Source organism: Melospiza georgiana, chromosome 18 (genome assembly GCF_028018845.1).
Source record: "Melospiza georgiana isolate bMelGeo1 chromosome 18, bMelGeo1.pri, whole genome shotgun sequence".
Lineage (NCBI taxonomy): Eukaryota > Metazoa > Chordata > Aves > Passeriformes > Passerellidae > Melospiza > Melospiza georgiana.
The window spans coordinates 11,912,159-11,930,738 of record NC_080447.1 but is presented as its reverse complement, the minus strand read 5'-3'; the positions used below and the strand labels follow the sequence as shown (position 1 = coordinate 11,930,738).

The 18,580-nt window shown below is 41.4% G+C and overlaps 1 protein-coding gene across 1 annotated transcript; it reads left to right on the top strand.

Annotated features, from left to right (window-relative positions):
* Positions 1-3,229: 3,229 nt before the first annotated feature.
* LOC131090932 (solute carrier family 2, facilitated glucose transporter member 11-like) lies at positions 3,230-15,277 on the top strand. Its single transcript, XM_058036607.1, has 12 exons — positions 3,230-3,253; positions 4,210-4,308; positions 5,402-5,562; positions 6,120-6,244; positions 7,654-7,783; positions 7,922-8,070; positions 8,662-8,849; positions 9,900-10,010; positions 10,086-10,187; positions 11,202-11,277; positions 13,111-13,238; positions 15,071-15,277. Exons 1-12 carry the CDS (start codon positions 3,230-3,232, stop codon positions 15,275-15,277), a joined length of 1,500 nt encoding a protein of 499 aa, XP_057892590.1.
* The last annotated feature ends 3,303 nt before the right edge of the window (positions 15,278-18,580 follow it).

The window sequence follows — 18,580 nt, the reverse complement described above, 5'->3', positions numbered from 1 at the left end:
CTCACCCTCCCAAAGCACAGCAAGCCAAAGTGGCAGCCCTCAGGAGCCCTGCTCTCCCCAGTGCTCACTCTTGCTGCATCTCCTGCAGTCACTGATAAACCAGAGAACTGATGATTAACCTGCCAATATTGATGTTTGTGGGTTGTTGTAATCCTGTACCAACGCCTTTCTCTCATACCTCTCTCTGCAAGAGACATCTCAAATTATTTTGACTACTCACCCTACCTATCTTGCCTTAAAGAAAGAAGAAAATTTTAACTATGTTATTTCTATTGCTGTTTCACACCTCAAGACTGGAGTGTATCATGTCACAGTAACCAAACAAACTGGATTTCATGAAGTTAAACTTTGCCTTCATTGTCATCATTTTATCATCATGTTAAAAATGCTGTAACAGGAGGAGCAAAGAAATAAAATAAAATTTTCTTTCTCTGTTTTATTTCCAGGAAAACCTCATCTCTTTCTTCTTCCTTATCTTTGCTGAGATCCTCATCAGCTCAACATTTTCATCTTCCTCTTCATTCCAGAGACAAAGGAAAGCTTTGTTATGAAAACAATGATGAATTTGGCATGTTAGATTTTAGGAGACCTCATTCCTTTACAGGAAATACTTCTCTTGAGGAAGTGCCACCTACACCAACTGGTCAGCAGAAAGAAAATGTATTAGGTCATAAAAGACCTTGATGCTTGCAGACTGCAAAACAAAGGCAAATTTTTGTTTTCTATTATGGGAAAAGATACCAATATTTTTTCACTGACACAAGTGGAATCTTCTCAAATGAGTCACTCTCAAATGTTCTTGAAAATGTCAGGGCAATCAACAATCAATGTTGATTGTTGAGTCAATAATCAACAAGTCATTGTAACATAAAATATGTGCTGTGTTAAACTCTTAGATTTCACTTAGAATGTGTTTTGTGCCCAAACATCTTCTTTAGTTCCAGTCCCTGTGATTTTGTTACTCAGAATTTCATTTTGAGTTTTGGATTCCAATAAACCCAAATCAAATCTAAAAGAAACCACTGAGTTTCTCTAGGTGTGAAATTAAACTGCAGATGGCTTCAGCCATCCACAACGAGTCCAGTGTGCCTCAAGCTGCCTTAGAACCAAGCCTGATTTTCAGCTTTTACACAAAACTGTTTGTTTGACACACCTCATGGAGGGGGGGGTTGTGTGTTTGTCCATCTCACAGCAAGCATTTCTTACAGCTCTGTTAAAAAAAATAATTACAAGATTGTCACAGACATCTTTTATGAAAAGTCTTTAAGATTTTTCCTCTTGAGAAGCTGAGAAGCCTCAAGAACAAAATGTAAACATTGATTATCTGCTGCTGTGGAATGCAACAGGTGCATCTGTGATTGGTCTCATGTGGTTGTTTCTAATTAATGGCCAATCACAGTCAGCTGGCTTGGACTCTGTCTGAGCCACAAGCTTTTGTTATCATTCTTTTTTTTTTCTATTCTTAGCTAGCTTTCTGATAAAATTTTTTTTCTGTTCTTTTAGTATAGTTTCAATATAATATATATCATAAAATAATAAATCAAGCCTTCTAAAACATGGAGTCAGATCCTCACTTCCCTCATCCTAAGACCCTGTGACCAGTCAAACAAGATCTGCTTAACTCAGAAATAATTCTATAAACATGAAATCCTGCACAACTTCCAGTGTAGCAGCTTTCTCAAGAATATAGGTGACATTTCCAACAGAAATGGTCCATTTCATTGATTTCACAAAAATCCAAGAAGGAATCTCCTAGAATTAAATTCTCCTAAAAGTGCTAATAAGGTGAAATAGCCCTAACCATGGCTCAGAATCACCAGAAATCCCTCAAAATGTAACAGACATTTCTCAATGTGAGCTGGTGGGATTTGCTGCAATTTGAGGTCCTCAGTAATGATTTTCAAGGGGTGAATTCTTATGACATATCCTCCCTACTACCCACTACAATTTGAGAAAAAACACATCATGAAAAGGAAACACTGCCATTTTGAAACAATAGCCAAGAGATATGCAGGTAATTGCAATGTCAGTGTTCAAGAGAAAATACAAAAAATGCCAAATCATTCTGAACACTGCTGCCAGCCAGGATAAACAGCATTTGCTATGCAGTTACACAGACAATACTTGGAGTCATCAAGTAACCAAGGTTTTAATATTAACATGCGTTTTTCTCCTTTATTTAGACTCAGAGGATTTACAGTGAACCCCTCTGTAAATAATTACATTCTGTGTTTTATAAACTGACTTTACAAGTCCTGAGGGTGAGCTTGAGCATTTTCTGGGGGCCTCAGTGTAACCCCAGTGCCCCAGGACAGAGCCCTGGCATGAGGAGAATGAGCAAAGGCTTTGAGGGCAAGAATGGCACAGGGCATCAACCAGGCAGGAAAGCCCCAGGCTCACCAAGCTCTTGTTCCCAGTGGGAGTTGCACAGAGCTGCAGCTGGAGCTTTGCCTCACAGGAAAGGAGCCTCTGGCAGTCAAAGGGGATTTGTCACCTGCAACACTGATTTTGGAGCCATTCTGTGTCAAAGCTGGAACCTGAGGGAGGGAGATCCTGGTGGTCCTATCCCAATTTGTTAGGGCATATTTATATTTTCTGACAATTTTCATGAGTCTCACTGCTTTGTCACCACACCTGGTCAACAAACATCTCCATAAAACCCAGACAACAAATACCCTTCCTCAGCACAGTCTAACTGATTCATAAGGCCAGAACAGCAAAATTAGCCTCTGAAATTTGCCTATTTGTCTTCTAATTATAATTTTTACTTTACCAAAGAATTACATACTTTACTTACTAGTAAATAACAGTTACTAAACCTTGTCCCAGCTGCTTTTTGTTTTTTTGCAGATTATGGCAGATATGAGTCTATACCATAGAATAAAGCATTTTACTGTTCCTGGAAAACTGTTTGGACTGTTTTGCCTGAGCTCTTCTTGTTTCCCTTCCCAAAGCCCTCACTGGTCCCCAGATGCTAATTTTCTCTGCTTTGATACTTTCCCCCTCAAGACTGGACTAGATGTAATTATTTCCTGAAATACTTAATCTGGCAGTGTTAACTTTGGCCAGTTGAAGTAAATATAAGTGAGTGAAGATGAAACAGTGAAAATTTAACTCTGATCCCTGAAGCCAAATGCCCAGTGCTGGAGCAGCAGGCAGGAGACAGAGAGACACAAGCCTGTGATGACAAAGCCACACCACAAGCTGGACAGCCAGCCCTCAGGCAGAGATGACTGGTTTCCTTTCAAACCTGGTGAGTACTTGCTGGGGTATTCACATCTGGGACATTTTTGTGTGCTACTGGGGCTTCAAAGGAAATAAAATTGGTGTCTTGGTAAGAACAAGGCTCCTGTTTACTGCAAACATCTTGGAAGTGGTTCTGTCCACTATTTTGAGGTATTAGAGCATTTCATATGCTCTGCTATCCATCTTTATCCATATATTACTGTGTTGTCACAGACATCTTTTATGAAAAATCCTTTTTTTGGGATTTTTCCTCTTGAGAAGCTGAAAAGCTTCAAGAACAAAATGTAAACAATTATTATCTGTGACTGTGGAATGCAGCAAGTAGATCTGTGATTGGTCTTATGTGGTTGTTTCTAATTAATGGCCAATCACAATCAGCTGGCTCAGACTCTCTGCCTGAGCCACAAACCTTTGTTATTCATTCCTTCTATTCTATTCTTAGCCAGCCTTCTGATGAAATCCTTTCTTCTATTATTTTAGTATCGTTTTAATATAATATATAACATAAAATAATAAATCAGCCTTCTGAAACATGGAGTCAGATCCTGGTCTCTTCCCCCATCCTCAGACCCCTGTGAACACTGTTACAATGTGTCCTAAATGTTTTCCTGGACTGAAAAATACTTGCTTATCTAGAAATATAATTTGCTTTTCTAACCTGGTAAAAAAAAAGTGTTTTTAAAATACACCTAATTATTTAGTGAAGCCATGGCAGCAGAGGTTTTGAGAGGCAGGGAACAGGATCTAGAAGCCATGGTGCCTTCACAAGGGTGTTTGTGGAATCTGCACTTCCTTGAGCTGGAGGGAGGGAAATCACAGGAGGATGTACATCCCACACTAGGGCAAGCAGAGAGAATATTGCACCTGAAAATCCCCTGAACAAATGAGATGTTTCTGGAGAATGATTTTGAGAACAGCCTGATGTGGCTACAACCTTAAGAAGATTTTGTTCTACCTCTGCAGGTTCAGTACCAGGGGCTCTTTCGAATGATCACAGTCCTGGGCATTGGTGGCACATTCCAAATTGGCTTTCAGATTTCCACCATCACCTACATGTCTCAGGTAGGCAAAGCTGCACCTGGCACTGGGTCTCCACTGCTGCCTGAGGCTGCTGCTCTGGCATTCAGAAAGTGTTTGACCACAGTTTAAAAAACACCTGGCCTTTAGAAAAGGCTAGGATTTTGTATGACAAATCAACTCTTGGTAAGACATGGACAAAATAATGTCATATTAGTTAATAATGCCCTTTTTTCCTAAATTCTGATGCTGTCTGGTATTGTAACCCACATTGTCCACTGGATTATAATACATACTTAAGTTACACTTGCAAGGCTAAGGGATTTAATCATACTAAAATCTCATTATTTTTTCTTTAAATAGCCCTGAGTCAAGTAATTTGCTGGAATAACTCCAGTGAGCTAGCAGACTTATGCCACCATTTCCCATTTGCTATGCTGTCATGAGGAGCAGGGCATGTCAAAGTGTTGCAAACAGAAGAAAAGAGAGATATGCAAGTTGTTAATAGAAGTGTTCCTCAGAAGACACACACTAACTAGGGTGACATCTGTCTCCCCTAAAATCTCACAGCACACTTGCCTTCTTCATGGTTTCAGTTTATATTTTTATGGTTATCAATCCTCACAGAAAAAGAGAACAAGTGAGCCACACTCTAGAAGTCTGCTTCTCTCCACTGATCACACTAAGGGCACTGAAGTCTAGAGGGAAGACATCATTATTTTGTACACATCACCTTAATGGAAAAGCATTATTTTCTGGCTTGAGAGCACTAAGTTCTGAGTGAAAAAGTATTTAGGAATTGCACTGAACAGGCTCTGTGTAATGTAGCATTCTTGGCAGGTATGTGAGAGAAAACCCATAACTCATTTGCAGAACTGTGTAGTACTGTTTGCACTATTCTTTAGTACCAGTCCATGCCTTGCTTCCTCAGATTTCAAGGATAAAAATCCCAAAGATTGAACTTTATTGGCAGTATGAGCATAGCACTCTATTATACCATGTCTGATAGCTAATGCACACTTCTAAAGCCTATGAGAAAAAGTAACTTCAGCTAAAGCAACCAAATTATTTTGTAAATATGATAAAATCCCTGCACTGCTGTCACAGGCATTGTTAATGATTTTATTTTCTGTCTCAGCACGTTAAGGCTTTCATTAATGAGACGTGGCTGGAGCGCTATGGCCACCCCATCCAGCAGGACAACCTCCTGTTCCTGTGGTCCTTCACTGTCTCCATCTTTGGCATAGGAGGGCTCCTGGGCTCCTCAGGCAGCAGATACCTCACTGTCAAATTTGGCAAGTATGTGTGGTCAGAGGCAATGTGTCAGCTGAGTCTTAGCTTAAGGAAATGATAGTTGGGGTTATAAATGAGACAGATTTTAGACTCAGTGATATAAATAAGAGATCCAGCCAGCTCAGCTGTGGTGGCAGCTGATTCTCCTGCTTCCTGCCCATGTCCTGGAGCCATGCCTGGGTTCATCCCAGCAATGGGGAAAGGCAGCTCCTGGCTGAAGTCAGAATGGGGTCTGGAAAGGGCTACTAAAAGCACAGAAGCACTGAGATCCCTGTTGGTGCTGCAATAATGTGTTTCACAGGGGATGTCCAAGTACAGAGTTTTCCCTGCTACACACCCCAGAAGTGTTCCCAAACCCCCAGGTGCAGCCACGTGCCAGGGCACACCATGAGTCCAAAGTGCTCATTTTGTCCTGGACCACACATTTGTAATTCCAAGAATCCATCAAGACAACTTCAGCCAAGACTTCCTGCATGGCATTAAATGCTATTTCCCTTCTGAGGCATTAAGTGCTATTTCCCTTCTGAGCCACAAAAAATCTTTTTATTTTCTTGCCCTTACAGAAAGAAATGTCTCTTGTGCAACAACGTGCTGATGATAGTGGCAGCCTCCATCATGGGCTGCAGTAAAATATCCCAGTCCTTTGAGATGATTCTAATTGGACGCTTCATGTGTGGAGTGAGTGCAGGTGAGTGACTTCTCCCACAGGTCAGCTGAATCTCACATCATTTTACATCTTTTTTCAAAGTCAATAATAAGCCTCCACTAAGAAAACAAAATGTGGAAGTCAGTGATCTTTTGTAAGAAGATTTTCTATAATGCTCTGCAATAAAGAGCATAATTATTATCAATTTCACTAAAAATGAAGTTCAACTTTGCCAAGTGTATGAATATTCAGAGATGTCAGAAATGTTTTGATACCATGAAAAAAGGGATTTTCTCAAGAAAAATGTGTATAGCATTTTCTTAAATTTATCTAGCAGTACTGATAATTATACAGTTTAAAGGTAGTATTCACAAGGAGGAGTATTCCAAGCAGTAAGTCCTTGGGGTTAGTACAAAGATCTGGGCTTAATAAAGCAAAATCACTCCTGGCAAGTAAACTACAGGCAGTAAAACCATCCTGTGCTGCTATCAGTATTTTTTTGTATTTTTTCCTACACAAAACTTGCCTTTCTATTGTTTGCATATTCACAGGGATGCCTCTTTTAGCTTATTCAAGAGTTCACTTAGAAGTTCATGTGTATTTTTCAAATAACCAGATTTTGTACATTGCTTCTCTGACAAAGAGATGTGTTGAAGAGCTATGATTGTAATTTGAGAACAGCTTGCCAACAGGGGCCTTGCTCTGTTCTAGAATCTATATCATATCCCATTAAAAAACCTGATTTTTGTTAAAGAGACTGCAATCAAAAGAGATTGCTTTGCCATCACATACAGCCAAGAGAAGAACATGTTGCATTTGAAACAGATAAAAGGTGCTGTGCCCACCATATCAGGAAAAAGCTTCTGTTCCCAGACTAGTATTTAGCATGTCTGAGTTAATAAATTTAACTGGAAACATCAACTCTGCCTGAAATCATAAAAATTTTTTCTGGATAGAAGTAAATAAGTACTCATGTCTCCACCTAAATCACATACAAATCAACATTGACTGTGGCACTATTTGTGATAATTTGCCATGAGTCTGTCATACAGCACTTCAAAAGCATTATGTCAGAAAAGGTTGAGATTATGTGGGTTAACTACAAGCATATTAAATATTGCTGAAAAGTGTTTAATTATTCAGCACTTGCATACCCTGTGTTCTTTAAAACTTGCTAAGGCTCACAGGAGAGCTTATGATGAGGCTACACCTGCACTTCAAAGAGAGAACTGTACATTTCTTAAGGTCAGGAAACTGCATTCTGCAAAGAGGACCAATACTTTATTAGAAATAGTTTAAAAAAATCTAGTTCTGAAAGTCTCAGGTGTGAGTTATGTGCCAGACACAGCTGTATTCTGTAATACTTAATCATTTACACCCAGTGGATATAACTGGATTTCCAATGGTTTTGTATTTTTTCTTCTCTCCCATAACTCCCTCCTCACCTCAAGGTCTTTGTGTTCCTCTACATCACCAATATGTTGGAGAAATCTCCCCCAGGAAGCTCCGTGGATTTGCAAACTCGACTTCCTCCTTCTTTTGGACGTTGGGAAAAGCCATAGGGCAAATTTCAGGCCAAAGGTATCATGCAATTGATTACCCACACAATTCATTTCTGGATCCTTTTCACCTTTTGCTCCTCCCTCTGCTTTTCCATCCCTTCCTTTGTCTCCTCAGAGCAGATGCAATGAACTCTAACCCACATTTTGTCCCTGCCAGGGAGCTGCTGGGCAGCCAGGCACGGTGGCCCCTGCTGATGGCCTCCTGTGGCCTCCCAGCCCTGGTGCAGCTGCTCGCTCTTCCCTTCTTCCCAGAGTCCCCACCATACCTCCTCATGCAGAAAGGAGACCAGGAAGCCTGCAAAAAAGGTAATTGAGGGCTTCAGGTTCCTGTTCCTCACTTAGAATCGTTTTGTGATGCTTGCTTTCCCCATATGGAAAGAAATAAACAGGACAAAGTTTCTCCCTGCTCATTTCCCACATAGCTCTGTGAACACCTACTGAGTCCATTATTGTTGTAGTCTCCACATAGAGCACAAAACTTCTTCCCTCTGCAGCTCTGTGGTACAAAACCTTTCACATTTGTCTGACACCACCTGCACTGGCAGCCTGATGATTAATGCTAAATAATAATTGAAAAATAGCTGTTTGCACTGCAGGGCTCTGCAGGGCAACCCTTAGCTCTGGGTATTGGTTGCTCACACCCTGAGAGAAGGAGGAAGGCAGAACAGTGGCCCCATGGGCAGGGAGGGAGCCCCTGTGCACCCCACTAGGGCCCACTGAGCAGGAGGGGATCAGGGCTCTGGAACACCCTGTAAGGGCTCTGGAACATTCTGTAAGACATCTCAGCACAGCCCCAGCCCTGCACTGGGCTGCCAGACTCTTGTCTCACTGCTCAGGAACCTTAGGGAAAAAGCAGAGATGAATTAACATGGCAGGTCTCGCTCTCCTTCTCCACAGCCATAAGGCAGCTTTGGGGTGAAGGCCAACACCAAGCAGAGATTGATGACATCATGAAAGAGAAAGCAACAATGAAAAACACCAAGATCTTGAGTGTCCTGGAACTAGTGAGAGAACCAGCTTTCCGTTGGCAGCTGTACATGATAGTTACCCTGACCGCCACAATTCAGCTCTGTGGCATCAATGCAGTTGAGTGCATTTCCCCTCCAAGCCCCAAGATATCACAGCTCACAGGAGCTGCCTCCATTTTTCTCAGGCTTCTCAGCCCAAACCTTGCTGTGTGCCAGCCCTTCTGCAGTTCAGCAGCAGCCACAGAGCTGGGCTGGGCTCTGTGTGTGACATCCCTGTGGCCAGCTCTCGTCCTTGCTGGAGTTCCCTGTCTCTCTGAGCAGCCACTGAGCAGCTCTCTGAGCTCTCTGAGTCAGGCTCACTGAGCAGCCACCTTTGGGAGCCACTGCAGAGCTCACTCTTGGGAATGAGCCCACTCTGCTGGCCAGATCTGTAGTTTTATGTGATTGCTCACTGCAACTGCTGCTATTTGTCCCCTGAGATGTGGGGATGGCAGGCTGCTCACTCTGCCCCTAAAGCTAACAGCAAGCATGCTGCCTGTTCTGCAGCTCCTGCAGCTCTGCTCTTCCTCACAGCACTGCTGTTCTGGGGTCCTGCCAAAGTCACAGCTTTGCATGACCCTGCTGCCTCTAACACCATGCTGCAGCAGCATCTGTAAAGGAAACACACAGCTGAATCTAACACAACTGAATCTAACACAGCTTAAACTGGAATCTTTATCACTCAGCATATCCCCAAACACCAGCAGAGATACTTGAGAAGATGTTTGGTTTAACCCCTCATGACTCCATAACCCACGCTCCTCTTTCTTGGGAATGTCCTACACTGATGGTTTTGGATGGGTTCTGATAACAAGATATAGCTGGCTGTTTCTGAAAGCACCTAGATCAGGAGTCTGCAAATCTGATTGCATTGTAGTAGCTGGAGATCCAATTATCCCAGCATTTTATCCTTTATTAAATTCATTAGTAAATTAATTATATAATGCTTTATAATATTTTTGTCTGCTGATAGAGTGAATACTACCAAAAAGAGTACAGAATTCCAGCTCGCTCCAAAGCTGAGCTGCATGCTCCCTGATCAGCAGCTCATATCTAGGGTAGTGTCACACAACTTTGGATAAGAAATCCATTATTTTCTTCTCTTACTGTTTGATTTCTTTTTTCCAGATTTATTTTTACACTTTTGAAGTCCTCCAGGCAGCTGGCTTTGATGAAAAAATGGCCTCCTATATGACCCTCTCCATTGGGCTCTCTGAACTCGTGGCTGCTGTAGTCTGTGTAAGTCCCATTACCAGGGGAGAGGGGCACATTTTGCTCTCTGGCACTGACACTGATGGGATTTTTGTCCTTCAGAGCTCCATCATTGAGAGGCTGGGCAGGAAAGCGCTCATCAGAGGAGGCTACTGGATCATGGGTTCACTGCTAGCTGCTATCACTGTGACTCTGTCCCTGCAGGTAAGGAAATTCTGCTCACAGCAGATTGCTCTATTCTATTTCTGATTAAAGCTCACTGGCAGGACCACGCTACTGAGAAAGGACAGTGAGGTTTAGATCAAGCTTACCTCTATGTAGAATTAAACTCTCTCTTAGCCAGAGTCTCTTGCACCCCTGCCTTCCTTTCAACATGGTCCCATGACCTTAGCAAGGAACACAAAAACCACTGGGACACTGGTTCCTGATTTATCAGACTGCAAACACCAAAGAGCAGCCAGCACACACCACAAGGCACTTGTAGGAAAATGGCCCTTTCTGTTCCTGCTGGTTTTAACAAGTAACAGCAAAACCCCAGAGCTTTGGCATCAGTTCATTGGAAAGTGAACTTTGCTGCAGATAATTGTGGGAAGGCACAGTCTGTTCATAGACTGGAGACCAGGTCACCTCTCAAACAGTGACACCTCTGTGGCTCTTTCAGAAGCAAATCTGTGTTACCAGTACTCATCCAGAGCTGCTCTGCAGATGCACTGCAGAACTGACCTGGAAGCAAGGTGGCAGCAGACTTCTGCTTTTGTTTCACTCATGAAAGCTCTCCAACATAGGAGACAGAAATCTTCTTTACCTAAAGCATCGAGTCTCATTTCTCCTTGACTAAGATCTATAAAAATTGCTTTTCAGCACCAGTTTTAAAATCCATAACTGAACAAAATTAAGAAATATCTGATTTGTCCTTCTCATATCCCTAAGGATCAGAGGAAGAACTATGAGATCAAAAAGAAAGGACAGGGTGCAAAAGAACTCTTCAGATTTCATTTAATGGAAGCCTCCCTGGCTTGGCAGCTGCTCTGCCCTGTCTGCTCACCTGACAGAGATCTCAGCTGCTCCACCCACAGAGTGAAGCACTCACAGCTCTCAGTGCCCACACAGTGAATATTAATTTTTTGAGGTGACAGTGCTGGAAAAGCAGGAGCATTCCTCACCTAGGGCTGGTAACAGTTTTTAACCAGAAGTTTGTTATGGTTTTTTTTTCCCCAGGACTGGTACTTCTGGATGCCATACTGCAGCCTTGCTCTCATTATCCTGTTTACAGTTGTCTTTGCTGTTGGGCCAGGTAAGTTCTCAGTCAAAGGAAATAAAGGAGTTGAGTCATGTGAGCTTATTGATAGGGTTAGGAGATACTGTCTTATATTGCAGAATATTTAGCATAAGTAAATTCATTTAACATAATCTTGCAGTCATTTAAACTGCATTTAAACATTGTGGGTCCAATTATTCATTGGACATAAAATTCAAAATTCAGGTTTGAGTTTTGCTAAAAAGAGGAAAGGAGAACACTGGAAAAATACAGCAAAAATAGAGCAAAAGCAGATGGGTAAAAGATTTTTTTCTTTAATGCTAGGGGGGAAAAAAGAGAAGAAGAAAAGCAAGAGTTCTTTTAAATTCAGTGTTGTGTAATGTTATATCTTATCCCACACAGACAGCAGTGCAGAAGACCTACTTTGGAATAATTTTTTTCCTAGAATTTATTGTCTGCTACTCATTAAATTTTATTTTATAAAGGCTAATAATTTTTTAAATATTTGCCTTCCCATATGGCAGGGTTGAGTTATTTTCCTAACTCAAAACAGTTGAAATCCTATGACTTCAAAACAAACTGAAATGCCCAGGAAGTGAATCTGGGAAGCTTACTCATTGGCAATCCAGCAGAATCACACAGAAAATTCATTTTACCAATAATAATTGTCATTCTATCCTGATACATCTTCTTTCATGGGATGATGTCAGGCTTTCTCAAGTGTCAACTACTTAATTCTTGGATGTCCCCAAAAATTTGAGTATTTTACCACTTTCATAAACTAGTGCCCAGCAGTTTATTACATTTATTTGAGTATTTTACCACTTTCACTAACTGATGCCTAGCAGTTTATTAAATTTATTTGAGTATTTTACCACTTTCACAAACCGATGCCTAGCAGTTAATTAAATTTATTTGAGTACTTTACCACTTTCATAAATTGATGCCTAGCAGCTTATTAAATTCATTTGAGTATTTTACCACTTCCATTAATTGATGTCTAGCAGTTTATTCAATTTTTTGAGTATTTTACCACTTTCACAGACTGATGCCTAGCAGTTTATTACATTTATTTGAGTATTTTACCACTTTCACAAACTGATGCCTAGCAGTTTATTCCATTTATTTGAGTATTTTACCACTTTCACAAACTGATGCCTAGCAGTTTATTCCATTTATTTGAGTATTTTACCACTTCCATTAATTGATGTCTAGCAGTTTATTCCATTTATTTGAGTATTTTACCACTTTCACAAACTGATGCCTAGCAGTTTATTAAATTTATTTGAGTATTTTACTGTGGATGCCATGGGACAGAGAAAGAGAAATGGCACGTGTTTCTCACAGTGGCTTGTGAGAAATTTTAGGCAGCTGGAAAGATGTGATAACTTGTTGATTATAAACAATTTGCAAGTGCTGTTTTTCTACTTTATTTTTCTGTTCCTCTCAAAGACAGTATATGAGAAAGATGTTTCTGTTAGCTAACCAATAGAATAGAATCTATGTTTTTAAAAAAAGTGTGTTTTTTTGAATAAAACCTTCTTTGCCTTTGTTACGATCCTGCCTCTTGCCTGTTCCTGCCCAGACCCTGGTGCATGAGTGACATTTTACCACTTTCACAAACTGATGCCTAGCAGTTTATTCCATTTATTTGAGTATTTTACCACTTTCACAGACTGATGCCTAGCAGTTTATTAGATGCCACAAACATTTTCTTTTGTAACAAAGAGCAGCACACTCAGTGCCAATTCTGACACTCCTGGCAGTCCCTTATAGCAGCATCTATCAGCTGACTGTGTAACACCCAATCCAAATGTGGACTCCAAACACATCAAACGAGAAACAATTCCTGTTTTTCTTCCCTTCCAGGTGGCGCCACGGTTTCCACCAGGGTGGAAATTTTTAAGCTGTCCTGCAGGCCCCCTGCCTTTGTGATCAGCTCCGTCCTGAACTGGCTGGGGGTGTTTGTGATCGGCACCTCCTTCCCGTTCATCGTGGTGAGTGCGGCCAGGGCGGCGCTGCCGGCTCAGCCTGCAGCGCTCTTGGCACCTGCTCTCCCTCTGTGAAACACGCCGATCAACTGGGTTAAAAGTTTTAAAGTTTAATAGTAATACTTTTAACATTATAAAAATAGCAATGTAATTAGAGTCATAATATTTTGGACAATTAGGATTTAGGACAATAGGAGACAATAACAACAAAGAGTTATGGGCAGTCCGGGCACCTCGTTCTGGGCAAAATAAGCCCAAAAAAGGACCCACGTTTACAAAGGATTAACCCTTAAAAGCAACAGCCTGTTGCATATTCATACACCTCATACATGATGCATAAATTCCATTCAAACACAGGATTCTGTGTGGTCAGTGTCAACTTCTTCCTCTGAATCCTGACAGCATCACCCTGCCCAAGCGAGGCAGGAAGAAGTTCATTTCTCCTGATAATGGAGCAAAAAATTCTATTTCTCTGAAGGATTTAGGTGTCCTGCGGCTGCTATCTTGGTGGGAGCACCTCATTCCTCTCTTTAAAAAAGTATCTTACATAGCATAGTTTCCATTTTAACATTTTGTTATAACCTCAAACTATATTTAACACACTACTTAAGAAAATTAACACAGCATAACTTTCTAACATAACACATATAATATTCATTTTAATATTTGCTAAAAGCCAATCATAAAATATGCATTTTTCACATCTCCCATGCCCACTCTGCAACCAAAGGGCCCTGATTTGCCCAAGATACTCATTCAGACTGAAATATTGGTCAATGGAAAGAATTCCTTATCAAATGCAAAATACTCTGGGTGATGCTTTGGGGTGGCTACCTGGAACAGAGGATAGACAGAGCTAAAAGAATAAATTAGGTATTGATTAAAGGCCTTCAAAGATACACCTTGGGCAGTGCAAAAGTCTCACAGAGGCTACACCCAAGGTGGGCAATGGTCCCAGGATTCTCAGACAGATTTAAGTTTGGTCTATTGTGGTCTTTGTGAGGGTCCCCAGGATGAGGTTACAGATGAGCACCTAACTCCATGTTCTCAGAAGGCTGATTATTATATTATATTATATTATATTATATTATATTATATTATATTATATTATATTATATTATATTATATTATATTATATTATATTATATTATATTATATTGCATTGCACTGCATTGCATTGCATCATATCATCATAGAATGCTATACTAAAACTACACTAAAGAAAGAGAAAGGATACATCAGAAGGCTTAACAAGAATGAATAATAAAAACCCATGACTGACTCAGAGTCTGACACAGCTGGCTGTGATTGGCCATTAAGTTAAAACAATTCACATGGAACCAATCAAACATTCACCTGTTGGTGATCAATGTCCAAGCCACATTCCAAAGCAGCAAACACAGGAGCAGCAATCAGATCATTATTGTTTTCAGTCCTCTTTGAGGCTTCTCAGCTTGCCAGGAGAAAATCCTGGGGCAAGGAGGATTTTTCAGAAATATCACAATGACAGTCTATCAGAGGTTAATTGTCCAATTACAGCTTCAGGTAATGAAGTCACATTCTCTTGGTTTCCTCCACCCCATTCCCTTTTGTTTACACTTTTTTGGGCCTGAGGCAGTGTTGGTGGCCTTGGTTCTCAGGCCTGGAAGGATTGTTCTGTCTGCCCAAAACGTGAGGAGAGCAAACTAACACTGCATCAGTTCAGAGTTATACACTAATGCAGGATCTGAAACGTGTAAAAGGCATTGTGGGACCCAAATATAAAAATGTGCCAAGAAAGTGACTAAAGCAAAGATGTGCTAATCTTGCTTTCTTTCTCACTTTGTTCTTCCCTGCAGGAAAGACTGAAGCACTTCTGCTTCCTCATCTTTATGGTGGTACTTTTCACTTCAGGGATGATTGTCCACCTGTTCCTCCCAGAAACAAAAGGGAAATCAATCGTGGAAATCACAGAAGAATTCAATAAGCTGAACTTTAAAAACAAGAAAATTCCAGCAACTCCAAATCATGTCTCAGAGGATTATACCTTCTGCACCAGGCTTTGACTGACCTTGAGGGGGAATCAGGTTTTTGTAAAAAAGTAGGGAAAAAAAAAGACATTTGCCATTTTTCTGCCTAACAAGTTGCTCCAAATGGACTGTCAGCTTTCCTATCTGTCACTTCCAAGGTTCCCATTTTGCCAACCAGCTTCTTTCTCAAGCACTCCACTCTGGGCAGCTCTGAAAAGTGAGAAGGGCTGATATTAACAGGACAGACCTGTGTGAATCAGGAGCATTTTGGCTTAACGTGCTGATGTGCAAACTTAACAGAGTAACCAATACACACTGAAAGTCCACATGTAGAATTTATAAACACTCTGCTGACCACAGAGAAAGGGAAGACCTGTGATCCTCTCTCTCTATGATTTCTGAATGTTTTTACAGGGCTGAAATGGGAACAGTGAAGTTCTTGGCTTGCTATCTCTGGCTAGTGTTCAATCCATAAGAGATTAAAGAAAAAATTTAGTGGGATAGGAGATAAATTCTTTGTTTCTGTAGATTCAGCTGAATAACCAAACCTTGCCAGGTTCCCATGCCCAGTGCCATGTTGTCCTTGTGCAGTGTCTTGTTTGACAGGCTCCAACCATTTCAGCCACAGAGCCAAAAGGACTGGGGGGAGAGTCCATCCTCCCTACACCCCCAGCACCCTCAGCCATTTCAGATGCTCTCTGCTCTCCTGCCCATCTCTGCTGTCACCCCAAGCCTGCAGCTCCTCCAGGAGCAGAATTCCCACAGTTATCTCAAGAGCTGTGAATCCCACAGCAGCTGAACTGCTATTTTCTTCCTGTGCCTGTTGCCTACCTGGAACCTGTTTGCTCCAGAAGAACTGCCTCAGACTGGAAGACATTGAATCAGAAACTTTTTTTGAAATATATAAGGCCTGTGAAGAAAAGAAAAAGAACTTTTTTCTTTTCTTTAGAAGGTATCTAACATTCTGTGTGTTCCTTTCTAGTAATGAGAGGCTCACGTGGTTGTAGGAGCAAAGCAAAACTCTGAGGAAGAACATGAACAAAGCTAAGCCTTACTGTGAAGCCTTAATACAATTTAAATCCAAACTCTGGACTTGCACAGTAAAATAAGTGGTTTTACCTCTGCTGTTGCTTTTGACTATTTACTTCAACTCAAACAAGGTTATTCAAACTAAGAATTCAATTGTTCATCTTAACTGCTGCTTATTTTTAATTGCAAATGGTAACCATAATAAAAATGGCAGATTGCCTTGTAATAAACTTCTGGCCTCCACAAACATTTCTTTCCCCACATCATTATCTCCTCAGGGGGAGCTGACTAGGAAAAGTTGTTGGTGTGCATAACCCTCTATGACTGGGGTTTTTCATTATTCCTGTCTTTAGTACTGAGTGACACTTCAGCCAGCTCATTAAATACAACTACATAAACAGAATTATGCATCTACAAAACATGAAGAGTCCTAAAGTCAGAAAACTCAGTGACTTTGTAGTGCTCCATATACAGGTAATATGATTAAAAACCGCCAGTCATCTGGACACAGCTACCAATATAGATAAGAAATATCAATTTTTTGCAAAACAGAATTCTCTCTTCTCTACCAGCCACTCTGGAAACACCATTCCATTACAACAGTCCCTGAAATCTGTGGAAAGAAGAGCAGAGTGGCACGGTGTGGCACTGCTGCCAGGCTCCCCAGTGAGTCACTCCTGTGTCTCAGTTATTCATTAGGTGCCATTCAGGAAAGCCTTCCCCCCAGGATGCTCCATGGGCAGCCAACCATGGCCTGGGGAACATTGCAGTGCAGTGAGGTGGAACAGCCATGTGGGGCACAGGGCAGCCTTGGCCTGTGCTCAGTGCAGCAGCAGCTGTGTCATGGGCACAGTGAGGTCAAGGAATGAAACAGCAAAGGAATGGCTCAAATACATGTGGGAGGGCACAGGGACAAAGGGGACAGAAATTCAGGAGCACTGCGTGCACAGAGACATCAGCTGACAGGTGAGATATGGCTCAAATACTAATTGAGACAGATAAAAATCTTTAAAAATGTATCTGTGTGTGGGATCTCAGCACCTCAGGACTGAGGTGCAGAGTGACCGAGAGCACCCTTGGGGGGCTCGGGAGTCCTGGGATGTTGCCAGAAGTGTCTGGTGGCTGGACTTTGATCCTGCACGGGAGATGACACCTGTATGAGGATGGGGGGATTTCACTGGGTGAATGGTGAAGGGATAAGTTAATTAGAGTGTGAGACACAAGGTTTAAGATTTCTGTACAGGGGGGGTTTAGAGAAGTAAGATAGAAGAATTGAGGCGTGTCCTGTCCTTCTTCTTCTTCTTCTTCTTCTTCTTCTTGGCCTCCATCTTCTGTGGTGATGTTGGCACTTTGGGATTGGTTATTACTAGAAGTGCACTGATCAATAAGAGTGACAGGTATTAGAGGAAAGAGGTAAATATTGTATATGTAATTTTGAGTATAAAGATAGGTGACCGCCCTGGGGGCTCTCAGTGTGCTCATGGCTGGCTGCTGAGCAGACCTCTGTCGGGCCAAGAGAAAATCTTTTAGATAAACAATTAATAAACACTGAAGATCAAGAAAAAACCTGAAGCCTCTTCTGGTCCTTTGGAGCGCGGGCTGCCCAAGGCCATCCCCGAGCCTTTCCAGGCCATGAATCAGCCGAGAGAAATCCGGCATCTGTGAACTTCCCTCAGCTGGACACCAAAAATATGGATCTGTACTAAGGAAGGCTTAGCACAGCTTTGGATATGTGTGTCACACATGGCTGTAAAAGGACCTGATGCTGTGAGATTTCCTGTCCTGAGCACAAATCTGACTAAAGGATATCTGTAAGATATTATGGAGCTGCCCATCTGATAAAGGGGGTCTCAGAACAGTCTGAGCAGCAACAGCACACAAGTACAGTCACTAATCACCACAAATGCAAAAGACATCACACAGGAAGAGTTATGAGATTTAACCTAGCCAAAGTAGGAATTCTAAATTAAAGTCTGAGCCAAAAGTGTGAATTCCAATATGTATAAATACACAAAGTAGAAGTGGGTGAAGTAAAACATTAGAAAATAGGTGCAACAGGCTGCATTTGAGTGCCCCATGATGAAATGTACATGTTATTGCCTGTTTGTGTGTCCCCCCAAGATCATCGGAGCAAGGCAGATACCAGCAGCTAACATGGAATTTTGTCCCTTAGTCAGATGCACATCATGTGGTTTCAGCTTTGTATAACTTTACAGAAAAGGAAATTCTTAGCATCAAAGGGTCTCATTTGCACTCCAACAACAGCTTATCTGCTGGAGAACCTCAGATGAAAATATCCCTCCATGAACT

Excerpts from the sequence above, each read along its gene's own strand:
- LOC131090932 (XM_058036607.1), top strand. The coding sequence starts at position 3,230 with ATGACTGGTTTCCTTTCAAACCTG. Across the intron at positions 3,254-4,209 it reads CTGGTTTCCTTTCAAACCTG|GTTCAGTACCAGGGGCTCTT; the intron begins GTGAGTACTTGC and ends CTACCTCTGCAG. Across the intron at positions 4,309-5,401 it reads CCATCACCTACATGTCTCAG|CACGTTAAGGCTTTCATTAA; the intron begins GTAGGCAAAGCT and ends TTTCTGTCTCAG.